The sequence below is a fragment of the Haliotis asinina genome, chromosome 10, assembly GCF_037392515.1.
Source record: "Haliotis asinina isolate JCU_RB_2024 chromosome 10, JCU_Hal_asi_v2, whole genome shotgun sequence".
In the NCBI taxonomy this organism is placed as follows: domain Eukaryota; kingdom Metazoa; phylum Mollusca; class Gastropoda; order Lepetellida; family Haliotidae; genus Haliotis; species Haliotis asinina.
The window spans coordinates 10,116,587-10,129,172 of NC_090289.1; the positions used below are offsets into that span (position 1 = coordinate 10,116,587).

Below are 12,586 nucleotides of genomic sequence, written 5' to 3' on the forward strand. Positions count from 1 at the left end.
TCCGCCGGTGAAATATAGATGTTATACCCCAACGTTAAATCCGATTGTAAACTCCGAATGTAAATTCCACCTGAAATCTCCGACTTAAAGCCCGTCTGCAAATTACAAAGTTGAAAGTAAGATCTGTAAAAAGGTTTATGTTTTATATTTCCACCTGACAAAAATACACTTTCATTCCATTTGTCCAAACGCTGAATGTATAATGTTTCATACAGCGACGGAAATATATATGTAATTTGGTAATTGTCACCAGGTTCGTAAGACAAGTAATTATGTGCTCATATTGCAGCTGGCTACAAACTTGCTGTATGAAACATCACGCAAAGAGGCCTGAGTATCGAACAGACCTTCTCAAACTGTGGGCGATTTCCTGTATCCAACCTTTCATCTATTTGGAGATTCTCTTTCATTCAGAGATCGCGTGCTGGCGCAATAGTCACGACAGCACTTGGCGTTACAAGCATAGAGAATATACTTATCATTATAATCTCGTCAGCGAATGAAACTTACCTCGTCTTATTTATGACACCCCGTCACCCCTCACCGATAACGAGATACTGTTATCAAGCCTCCCACTTTCAAAGACACCCGTTCTCGGATATCAAATGCACCATAGAAAAGCTCGGGGATATCCAGGTACATGCCGTTATGATCGCTCAGTGACGATCGTCCTTTGCTCTTACATTCATTAATCACACCCCCTGCGAATTTATATTTGTGACTCTGTTTACAGAGGGAAGCCATTCGACGGGTGTAATGTGATTATTGAACAATTGACAAATGAATGAAGCTATAAAAAGGTCCGTAAGCTACAATCAATAATACAGCACCCAAAAGTCGGAGGTTTATTGTGTTAATCCTCTATTATAGTAGCACATTTGTGTTCATTTAAAGTTCGTTGGTTTGTTGTCATACGTCCGTGAAGGTTCGGAATAAAATAGGCCTTCAGCAACCCATGCGTGCCAAAACCCATGTGCTTGTCGTAAGATGCTACAAACGGGATCGGGTGGTCAGGCTCGCCGTCCTGGTTGACCATGTCATCAGTTCCAAATTGCGCATATGGATGCTCATGCTGTTGATCACTGAATATAGCTGAAATATTGCTGAATGCGGCGTAAAACTCAACTCAACTCACTCACTCACTCAGAGACTAAGCGTCGGCTCGTCACGCTGAAGTTTTATTCCCAATATGGGCACTATATGCTTGTACCCACTGCTAATGTGATATTGCTGAAATATTGTTACAAGACGCGTAAACACCACTCACTCAGCTTACCTACAGTTACCTATATGATGGCAATACCCTTAATCACACACCATTTACACACACAACACTTCCAAAATCCGTGCAACCTGTTGCTTAGTATGGTACAACATACCCCGCCGAAACTGCTAACATCTCAAATTTTATGTAATCGGCATTATTTTAGCCTGCTGTAACGCTTCCATCAGTTTTCCAGCTTTACGACGAAAAATGAAACGAAAATGAATGAACTCCAATAAGCTTACCAAAGACTACATTTGCTATATTTATAGAGCTAAATGATCAAACAACGTCTAAAAGCAAAGTAAATTTCATGTTGATTTTATGTCCGGTCGAATTTACATAGATAAACATTGCAGAAGTTCTTATCTTCCTAGTGAAATAACTATGACCCGGGTGCACTGAAAAACGCCGACAAAGTACAAAACCATGTTTTCAACCGGAAATATATTTGAAGCAGTAACTGCCTTTTCCGACGATTCAGGGATAGCATTGTGCCTGATATGGTTTTATGCCGCAATATTCCAGGAACGCGGTAGGGGACAAGAGAGTATGAAGTGTGCTCTGTGTTCGTTTTTCTTTTATTGGTGTTTTGTGTCCATTAGTATGTGTCTTCAAACTGGTTAAATAGGTGAAATACTGCTCAAGGCTGTGCATAAATTTCACTCACTCACTCACTCATTCACTCACCGACCCACACTAGTAAATACTGTTCATAGCTATATAAATTATCACTCACTCACTCACTCTAAAACTGATAACCAAAATATAAATAAAAGTGCACTCAGTCACACACACATTCTCAAACTGGTTGAAATACTGCTTAAAGCAGTGTACAATTTCACTCATCCACCTCTCAAACTGGGTGAAACACTGCACAAAGCTGTGTACAAATTCACTTTCACTCTCACTCACTCACTCACTCACTCAAACTGGGTGAAATACTGCTTAAAGCAGTGTAGAATTTCACTCTCTCACTCACTCACTCAAACTGGGTGAAATACTGCTTAAAGCTGTGTAGAATTTCACTCATCCACCCATCCACTGCCTCTCAAACTGGGTGAAATACAACACAAAGCTGTGTAAGATTTCACACACGCAGGCTCGCACTCACTCACTCACGCAGCCACATGCTGACAACACCCTTTACAAGATAACAACTTGTATGCATGTTTACTAAGGCATTGTTACCTTGTTCCAAGAACCGTCCTTTGTCTAAATGCAAAACCCAGGAAGCATCGGTTCCCAAAACAAAAGCCTGTATTGCAGAATAAAGTGTGATCAATATGTCTGAACCAAAGCAGTCGGCAGTGTTTAAATATACATATAACCTCAAACGTCGAAGTTTAAAACCAACTTCCTTGTCAACACTCCTGTTTGTACACATCATAAACTGCTCTATAAAAACAACTCTAGCTGTATGTGTCAGTTATTGATTGTTTAAACCAATGCTTAGTCTCTGAATATATATAATTTTGAGAGTAAAATAAAATAAAATAAATCCATTTATATTGAGAAAGAGCCCTAGTAAGCTGAAAAAGTGAACTTGAGGAAATCTAGACTTGCTTCATTTTGGGCCTTAGCACTGCAGGGAGGGCAAGGCAGCTGGGGAATACTCCTAATGTGGTTCCGGACTGTGTGACGGTCTATTCATTGTGTGACTATGTTCAAAGTGTATAATACTTTACAGAAGAAAGGCAGTGGTATGCTACATTTTAACAGAGTTCTAGAAGGTACTACAGGATACCTCCCTATGCGTTTCTCCTCTACAGTCTTACCCAGACAATGGAAAATTGAGTAATTGTTTATACAAGGGGAACAAACTCATCATTCACTTACACTCCTAAAGTATGCTTCCAATAAGGGCTGTTTGTTTTTCAACATCACACTCAGCAATATTCCAGCCATATGGTGGCAGTCTGTACATAATCAAGTCTTGACCAGACAATCCAGATATCAACAGCATGAGTATTGATCTTCACAACTGGGATGCGATGTCATGAGTTATCCAAGTCTGAGAGTCTGATTGTCTCAACCGTTTGTAACTTCTAACAAGCAGGGATAGCAAGAATGGCCGTACGCCACTCTGCCAATGGCTGAACATTACGGGAACTTCTGATACCAAGCAGTAACTTTGCAAGCATACTCAGCTCTGACAGTTCTGGATCTAGCTTTTCAGCAGACGCTCCGCCCACAATGCCCTGGTATCGGTTGCTAGTGTGAATGTGAAAAGGTGTCTGTGGCCATGTTTGAATAGCTTCTCAGACAGATCTTGGAATGTCTGCTTCAGGAACAAGAAATTCCCAAATGACAACAATCTCATTAAATTCAGATCATAGTGCTTTTTCACAACAGTAGCAAAAACCAAATTCTGATTTTAGATAGAAAGTGATGCTAATAATTAATTCTAATATAAAATCAGCACATTTTGTGAGTATCAGCCACAAAACTGGGTTGTGTAGAAAACTGGTGTTACGATCATCTTAGCTCTGTGATCATCTTATGAAACTGGATCCTTCACGGCTAATTTCGGCACCACGGACGACAAAGCCAACCAGTGTTTGCAATAGTTTCATTTGCCAGCCAGCCATCAGGCCCTGCTGCTAAATGCAGGCTTCAGAATCTGCAGGCCCTGAATGAAATCTGCAGGCCCTGAATGACATCTACAGGCCCTGAATGAAATCTGCAGGCCCATTAGGTTAAAGTCAAACCCCACCAAAAAACAACCAAAGAACAAAACAGACTACAATCTACAAAGTTTCATGATGTTTCGACAAAATCAAGTGAAGCCTATGGCACACAGAGGAGTTAATATAAGTTAGAAAGGTCTTGACATTCCAACGCCAAAGCTGAAATACCAAGAAGTGAAACTGTAAATTATCGTAACAAGATGGATCATGGATGATTCTCGAACGTTAGTAAAGGCCAATTTTGGAAACATTCCAGTTAAAAAATAATTGACAGATAATTTACATGTATTTGAAACTGCCTGCCCCAGAGGCCCAACACCGGTTATTTCCGATGCTGATGCCAACTGTTTCCCAGGTAATGAAAAGAATACAAACAACACAATTCAGGTAAGTAGTTTATTGTCTATTGCATATGACAATATATCAGATCCCACACCTTGCCTGTTCATATAGAACAATATTGCACATAACATGATTACACAGTGATAATAGTCAATAACACGTATCAGTCAATTCTGGCTGTACCATGTCATGATTATTCATCCTATCATTCGTTCTACACTGCCCTAAAGATTAAATCTAATCTATGAGGAATGACACAAGCATTATCATTTCATTTGCTATCCAGTCTGAAAAGCAGTAATTTATATTACGAGAAAATCCTATCTGTACAATATATCAATAAAAAGGTTATCATGACCTAAAAAATGGTAAGCCAATCCAGAAAATTGGAAAGCCAACCTGGAAAAATCATGAAACATCACTAGAAAGCTGGCAAGCCAAATCTAGAAAACATTTAAACCCCATCCAGAATACCTACAAGCTAAGTCATTCTGAACAACGGCAAAACCACACTCAGGAAGCTAGTAACCCGTACCTAGGAAACTGGTAAACAAAATTATAGAAAACCATGGAAACGTGGTAAGTCAAATGCACTGTACTGGAAATCCAGGTCCAGTATGGTAAGCCTTGACTTGAATGATAAACCAGTCTAATAACCTGTCTAGAAATTGTGATAAACATTCCATAAAGTTCCATGAACTGATGTGGAGAATAAAGCTGAAGTTGGGAAAAATAATTTCTATTTGGTTTGGTGAAGTAACATGGCATCATTCTAGGCTCTGGATCAAGCTGAAACATTCTGTAAGATGACATGCAGGAAAATCTCTTTTGATGAGTAAAATCTTACACGAAAGAAGCCACATAATCATCACGACCTGGGAAAAGCAGATGGAGGTGCCTCTATGACAACTATCGCCCCTTGCTACAACCATACAGTAATCCTACGTAATCCGTAATCCTGGTTGCCAAGCAACAGCATCAGCAGATGGGTTAGCTCAACCAATGGAAACAGTTTCTCAAAAACATCAGCCCTTTCATCTGAAGGATAGTGAATAACCAATATGAGTCAAATTGCATTAATATCAGATACTTTACTGATACAATACCTCTCACTTTGAAAACCTCTACTTGATGCTCATGATGTTAATCACTGGATTGCCTGGTCAAAACTCAGTTCCAACACCTGTTTCAAACTCACTTTGCATGAGAAGAAATTCTGGAGTGATTGCATCATTTATTTAATTTCACCTACGAACCTTTTCGAAAACATGCCAGACAAGACTCTCAGATGAAATTTGGACATCGACCTTAACATTCTGATCTTTGACTGACACGTACATAAATGATATCATGTGTACATTCTGATCCTTGACTGACACGTACATAAATGATCTCATGTGTACATTCTGATCATGATTATGCTAGTTCGAGATGGACAAACTGTATCGGAATTGGACATATTTACAGTTAAAACTGGTAGTCATACAGATGCAAAATTAACCCAGAAGTAATTACATACTTGAATATGGTCAATGATAATTTTGAATGGCTTTTTTAAGTACTTCATAAAAAGGGAGTGAGGAGGGGGTAATGTGTGTCATCTTCTTCATTATAGGGAACACAACATTCTTATCCTAAGTGTATTCATGAGATTAGACTCTTGAACGTCCAGGTTAGAACTGATGCTTACTAACCCATGCATGTTGGAAGAGGCAACTAACAAGATAGGGTTGTCAGACTCGCTGGCTTGGTTGAGGTTAACATGTCATTGACTCCCAGATGTGCAAATCGAAGCTCATGCTGTTGATCACTGGATTGTCTGGCCCAGTCATGATTATTTATTTTATTATTATTTACAGATTGCCTCCATATAGCTGGAATATCGCTGAGTGCGACATACAACTAAACTCACTCATTCACTCATGTGATGAAGGATAAATACTCAAAAATGTTGTGTTCCCATAATAAAGAAGCTGATATCCACAAACTCCCCACTTAATGTGGCGAAAAGGAAGAAATCTCAGTTGAATCATACAAACCTCAAATGACACAACAATAAAAAGAATAATTCCTCTTTCTTAACAAATAGCACAGGATATAACGTGACAGGTTACCAAGAATGTAACTCTGAACATTCCTTGATGATGTAATCTTGAAATCTTCATCCCAACACTTAGGAAAGACTTAAAATGTACAATACATGGGTATGGAATGAAAAAAAGATAACAAAGCAAAATACTAGCTTTGACTAACTATTTCATATTCTGGGGTTAGAAGACACATGATCGTTCCCTTAAAGCAATCTATTACACAGCAAGGAATGTTGGAAACAAGCAATCTGATGCATCAAGCATTTGATGATACCTACCACAAGCATAAACTATGATGAAAAATAATTACAGCATTAAAAAATAAAACTTGTTTTTATTTTTTCTCAGCAGGAATGATCAGGTTTAAAGAAGCACTTACCATCACATGTTGAATAAATTAACTTTTTAGATGAGTTCGGTATCAAAAACCTCTGTCATTGGTACAGACCCTTAATATATAATGTATACTGACAGAAACAAATAAGGGAACACATCTTCATCGTAGTGTATCTTTACATTTTCCCAAACCCACAATGCAATGAAAGACTTGCTGAGAAACATGGAAAAGAATATGTTTCCTTTTTTATTTCCCTCAGTATATACATCGAAGTCAAACCCATTCCCTGTCAAAGTGACCAACACAATACCTAGGTCATTGTTCACTGATGACTTTCTTAAATCTATAAATATATACTTAATTCATTTAGAAGTCTTGATAAATGAATATCCAAACATTACCACATAAAGTAGCCAAATTTAAAGTTCAAACATAACAGATACGTTCTGTCAATAGTAATTGAAAATAAATCTAAAAGTTAGAATTTGGTAAAATCTTTAATGAGCACTGAGAATTTAGTTCTTATCATGATAGCAACTTCCAAGCATGCATGGATCCTTCATAAAGCACAAATGTATTACTAAAATCTACGTTGTCTTGTATATATGCTTCACAGATACATCTGGCTGCATAAAAAAAATCAAATGTTTCTCGGCACATTTTCTTCAATAGTGACGAGGACAGTAGAACTTTCCTTAAAAATATTTGATACCAAAAATAGTGATGAGGGATGAAAACATTTTTATTTTCTTCTTTAAGAAATACAGTCTAGGAAGTTGAACATGTGTTAATGAGTTGTAGAATCAGTCACACTCATTCTTACTGACAAATGGATGATTGGGACGCGGCCAAGTCAAATGTTTTTATTTTAAATGGCAATAAAATAAATAAAAATAAATAAAAATGGAACGCCGATGTCCGAGAAACATTTCACTTTTTAAATTTAGCCTAAGTGTCACATACACTAGTCAAACAATGGCTACAATATCTACAAGTCTACAGCTGATATGATAACTGACCTGGAGAGTCTCATGACTTTAATACTGAAGTTACAAGGGAGGTAATGCGTAGACCATACACTGAGTTACATCATTGAATATTGTACATACAATGCCCAAATAAAACAAATCGGGTCAATCAAAGTATCTGTTCCAGTAATCATCACACTACTTTTGTTAGATCAACCTTTGTCTTGTTTCCATCATATATCTATATATATATTTTTAAAGGTTGATGAAATCAAGAATAAATTTTGAACATTTTTTCCACAGCCATTTATATATACTCATGGAGACAAGTAAGGGAACACATGAAAGTACAAGTGTTTCTTATTTATTTCCAAAGTTTCATGCAGGTGCAATACATACCTTGTGAAGAAATCTGGAAAGAATAAAGTAACACTTGTACTTCATGTGTGTCCTTATTTGTTTCCATGAGTATATTTTTAACCCAATTGTTCTTTGCAACCTCGGAACACAGGGTTGATTTCTTTTTGTAATCCTTTTCCAATAATTTCCAATTTCAATTTTCTGCTACAGGGTCCCAGCTAAATAAATATAAGATTAAAACAAAAAGTTGTGTAAATATTTTCAACTGATATAATTTTTATGCTAACAGCAGTAAATAAATACAGAACTTGAGTATATTTATTTACATACATTCAACTCAATATACAGATGTAGTAAATGTGTATTTTTTAACAAAAAGGATGAAAATCAAAGCTTTTCAAAATTTAAAATGTTCATAATATACAGTTGTCACATAGGACATCACTTACCCTCAAATCTAATACATCTTTGGAATACTTTTAAGAAAACTCCAGAATTCAACAGAAATTTACAACTTCCAGTAAACTACTATTGTAATGATTAACAATATATACATAATGGTGGATATGAATAAAAACAAACAGACATTACAAATCTCAGCAAATTTAAACTGTTAGCCAAATGTTTATATAACGAGAGGAAAATAATTCTGAAAATGTATTGACAGCTTTGTCTTATATTTTATTTTTAAACCCATAAAAGTATTTATTTATAATTCAAGATTCTTTCATGTTAATACTCTAAACATATTTTCCAACTCAAGCGTATTCAGATATACAAAATTCATTTGAAACTGTGAACTTTAGCAGTTGTAAACAATCAATATGCAGAGAAGACATTAAAAAAACGCACGGATTAGCAGTATCTAGAAAGGGAAGCTGATGTACTGTCTTAAGTGTACATGCAACAGTGCCGACAGCTATGTAAAGCTTGTGAACTCCTCAACAGAATTTAACAGGAATGTAAATGGTAGGTACAATGGTGTCTTGTAAAATGTATGTTACTATGCTGATAAATGACAAATATTTTCAGTGATCAACGTGGAGAATGTTCTGTTGACAGTCTAACACCACAAAGAATATCTGTGAAGTCAGGAACCTGGAATAATGTGGCAAAGGAACTTTGATGGAAGCCTCATCACACAAAGAATTCACTATCAACTATGGAAGCATGTACTTTCAAATGATCTACTAGCCAGCATAACATTACAAAACCATGAAACCCCTACAGTAGCAATGCCATGATACATCAATATTTTTTTTAAGATTAAAAATTGTATCGGCATTTTGTTTTGAAAGTAATCACTTCAAATGTGTTTATGCATCCTTTACATTTTGCAAATGTTTTTTGACACTATGTGACTCATAAATGACTAGTTTTCATGCACAAAGATGGGAAATTAGACTTTTTTAATCTCTAAGAATAAAAAACGTTGATCTTTTCATAGGTAATTATAAACTATGAACTATTAATGTTTATAAAGTTACACAATAATGCAACAAAAGTAAGTGAACCATATCAAATTGTGACACAATATCATGAAACATATCAATTCCAGAAATTTATGTATATCGTGACATCCCTACCTTAAGGATGTAGTGCTGATATTTGCCAACCCGTTACCATCGAATTTCAACCTGATACAGAATAAATATTATTTTGGGTAGATTCACAATATTGAAAAATACATTAATGCTTGTTTTAATCTCTTTCATGGAAGGAACTCTTATCTTACATGATATTAAGTACATGCATATTATGCAACTTTTGTACGAGAGTGTATTAGACTTCACGCCATTTTGAACAGGATATGTAAAATAAAATGGCTTCACTGTTGTCGAGTTGCTGAAGGAAAGTCCAAACAAAAGCATGCATACAGAGATGCCAACCCCAAAGTGTTGCAAATAGTAGTTGAAAGGATCAAAATTAGTTTTGATAATAAAATTAGTCAACTAAATTCTTAAAATCATGATTGACTCTGAGAAAGATAACGTGACACTGATCAACACTGAAGCTTTAATTTCACATACCTCCTACAGCAGACTTCCAAATTATCAGCATTACATTTCTTCATGTCTCTTTTTTACGAAAACGTATTTAATCAATAAAAACTGAAAATTAAAAATGTTTTTGTCTATATATCTGAATTTTAATGAATTTTCTCAAAATTTTGTAGAATTTCTAGTGTAATTGTACTGGACTGGTTTGAGGATAAAATTTTTGATGACTATGATAAAATCATAGAGGTTGACATCTCTGGGAATACACATCTTTGATAAAACCAAGCAGCATGGATATGATACTAACAAGTGATGTGACATATTATCTTTATCAGGTATCACTACATAGCAATAATTGAGCCACAAGATGATATCTATGGCAATAATAAATTGGCACTAATTTTTGTAGTCCACCTATCAAACTATTTGAGTATCTACCTGGTTCATAAACAGCTCCTTCTAATTTTATTATGCAGGTTTAACATGTTTGTGGTAGTGGATAAAGACATGAAATGCTAGGTAGGTACTGCAAAATATAGGAAATTCTACCTCTGGAAAATTGACACTTCATGTTTATACACTGGTGCAGACATTGACATGTGTATTGTTCTTAATCATATCATCAATAGGGAGGCAATGATTTCACACAGATCTTGATACAGTTTCTGAAATTAGATCCTTGATCATTTTTGTTTCAATTCTTCACACAAGTAAAAACATCAGTCTCAGAGTTGGTTTTTGTATCATGAATCAACTTGGTGATGTCTGCAAACAATTGTCATTACATACTTAGCCCGGCGCCATCCAATCACGTTTCGCCATATTTCAAAAATGGTAAGTTGGAGTCAACATCATGTTCAGGCTGTGGGGAAATAATGTAAATAGGTATTCAATTATTGAATCGAAATAGTGATAATGGTTATCCAAAATTGAACGTGTTACTCTCCTAGGTCAATGACTGGTCGGTCAACAAGTCAATGAACTGTTACCTGATAAAGTCACGAAAAACAACTGTCAAAGTCGAGCACCTTTGTTTCCAGCAGATTTTATCAAAACAAATGATGCTAACTTCAATAAAGAGATATAAGATACAAACTGAGATGAAATAATATGCAAAAAATAAAAAATGAATGATTTCCTTATTATCCGATCCATATTTACAAGGAGAAAATATTTTTACAAATGAAAAAATGAAATGGGTTAGTTTGCACTTCATACAACACTGATATGTCAACTGTTTACATTAACTAATACAAAAAATGATCTATGATAGTTTATGTCTAAGCCTTCAAACCTAAAACCTACTCAAGTCATCATCCATTTTCTGTCAAATTTCAATGCCGTAAATCTCTCATTAGAGAAACCTTGGATAAAACATCATAACAGAACTCTCTTGGTGCCGTCAGAATCTAAGATTTTGGAATTGCAGACAAAAGTCAGAAAAAAAGTGAAGAATATTATTTGGCAGTGTTTTGACTCAGAATGACATAAGTGTACATAGCAACAACCAGAACTTGTTACTCATAAAGTTGTACATTTGCTTGTCAAGCCCTTAAGACACTTTCACAGGTAATGCTTGCTGAATGCTTTGAAAACACACTTAAAAATACATGAAAACTGAGGAATGGAATGTAAAGTTTCAAAATGTTAGGGACAGCTCTGAGCAAGAAACACAATCAGTTTCTGTACAGTGGGTTCCACAAAACAAATCAACAAAATGTAGGAAATTCTATCAAGCCTACCTAAAAGCATGGGTTTGTATTATACATAGCAATGTAACAGTCAAGGTAACTAACTTGAGCCTCTCATAAAAAGATGTACCGTTTTCAAAACGGCTGATACCTGTGTTATTTTCCTCAAACGGTAACTCCTTCTGACACAGGTTCTGTACCTTCGAACATTATTCATCTCAGCGCAGTCACCCTGTTTCAACTCTGAACAATTCCTGTACTTCGACATAATTCTTTAGATTCTGATTATGATCAGAATAAATACCAGATTTACTAATCCTGTCTGAGAACTTCTTCAGCCATCCTGTCCTAGACGCCGAGTGAAGTTTTCCGGAAACACTCCCTTTGTGCGATCACACTGTTTGATGCCCATCAGCCAGCCGTCATCCTAGAGATAAAAAACAAAATGTAGACAACCAGCATTCCAATTAAACACCAGCATTCAAATTATGCAAAAAGCATATTATTCTCAAAACCCTTCTAGTGGTTTTTGTAAAGGTGAGTATATGTGAGTGAGTTTAGTTTATGGTGTTCTCAGCAATATCCCAGGTATATCCCAGCTATATAGTGGCATACTGTAAATAATCGAGCTTGGAAAAGACAATCCAGTGATCAACAGCATGAACATTCATCTGAGCAGTTGGGAACTGATGACGTGTCAACGAAGTTAGCGAGCCCAACAACCTGATCTTTATGACAAGCATGGGTTAATATTCTAACCCAAATCTTCACGGTTCTTTTATAAACAGAAATGTGAGTGAGTGAGTGAGTGAGTGGGCTAGCAACTCCTATTCGAGCACTATTT

The 12,586-nt window shown here is 36.0% G+C and overlaps 1 protein-coding gene across 1 annotated transcript in view; it reads right to left on the reverse strand.

Moving 5' to 3' along the window:
• Nucleotides 1–4,336: 4,336 nt before the first annotated feature.
• LOC137298931 (myc box-dependent-interacting protein 1-like) overlaps nt 4,337–12,586 on the reverse strand; it is a 64,191-nt gene continuing 55,941 nt past the window's right edge. The window contains exon 14 of the mRNA XM_067831315.1: nt 4,337–12,169. Coding sequence (XP_067687416.1) covers nt 12,077–12,169 — 93 coding nt within the window. The 3' untranslated portion in view covers nt 4,337–12,076. The remainder of the gene's footprint in view (nt 12,170–12,586) is intronic.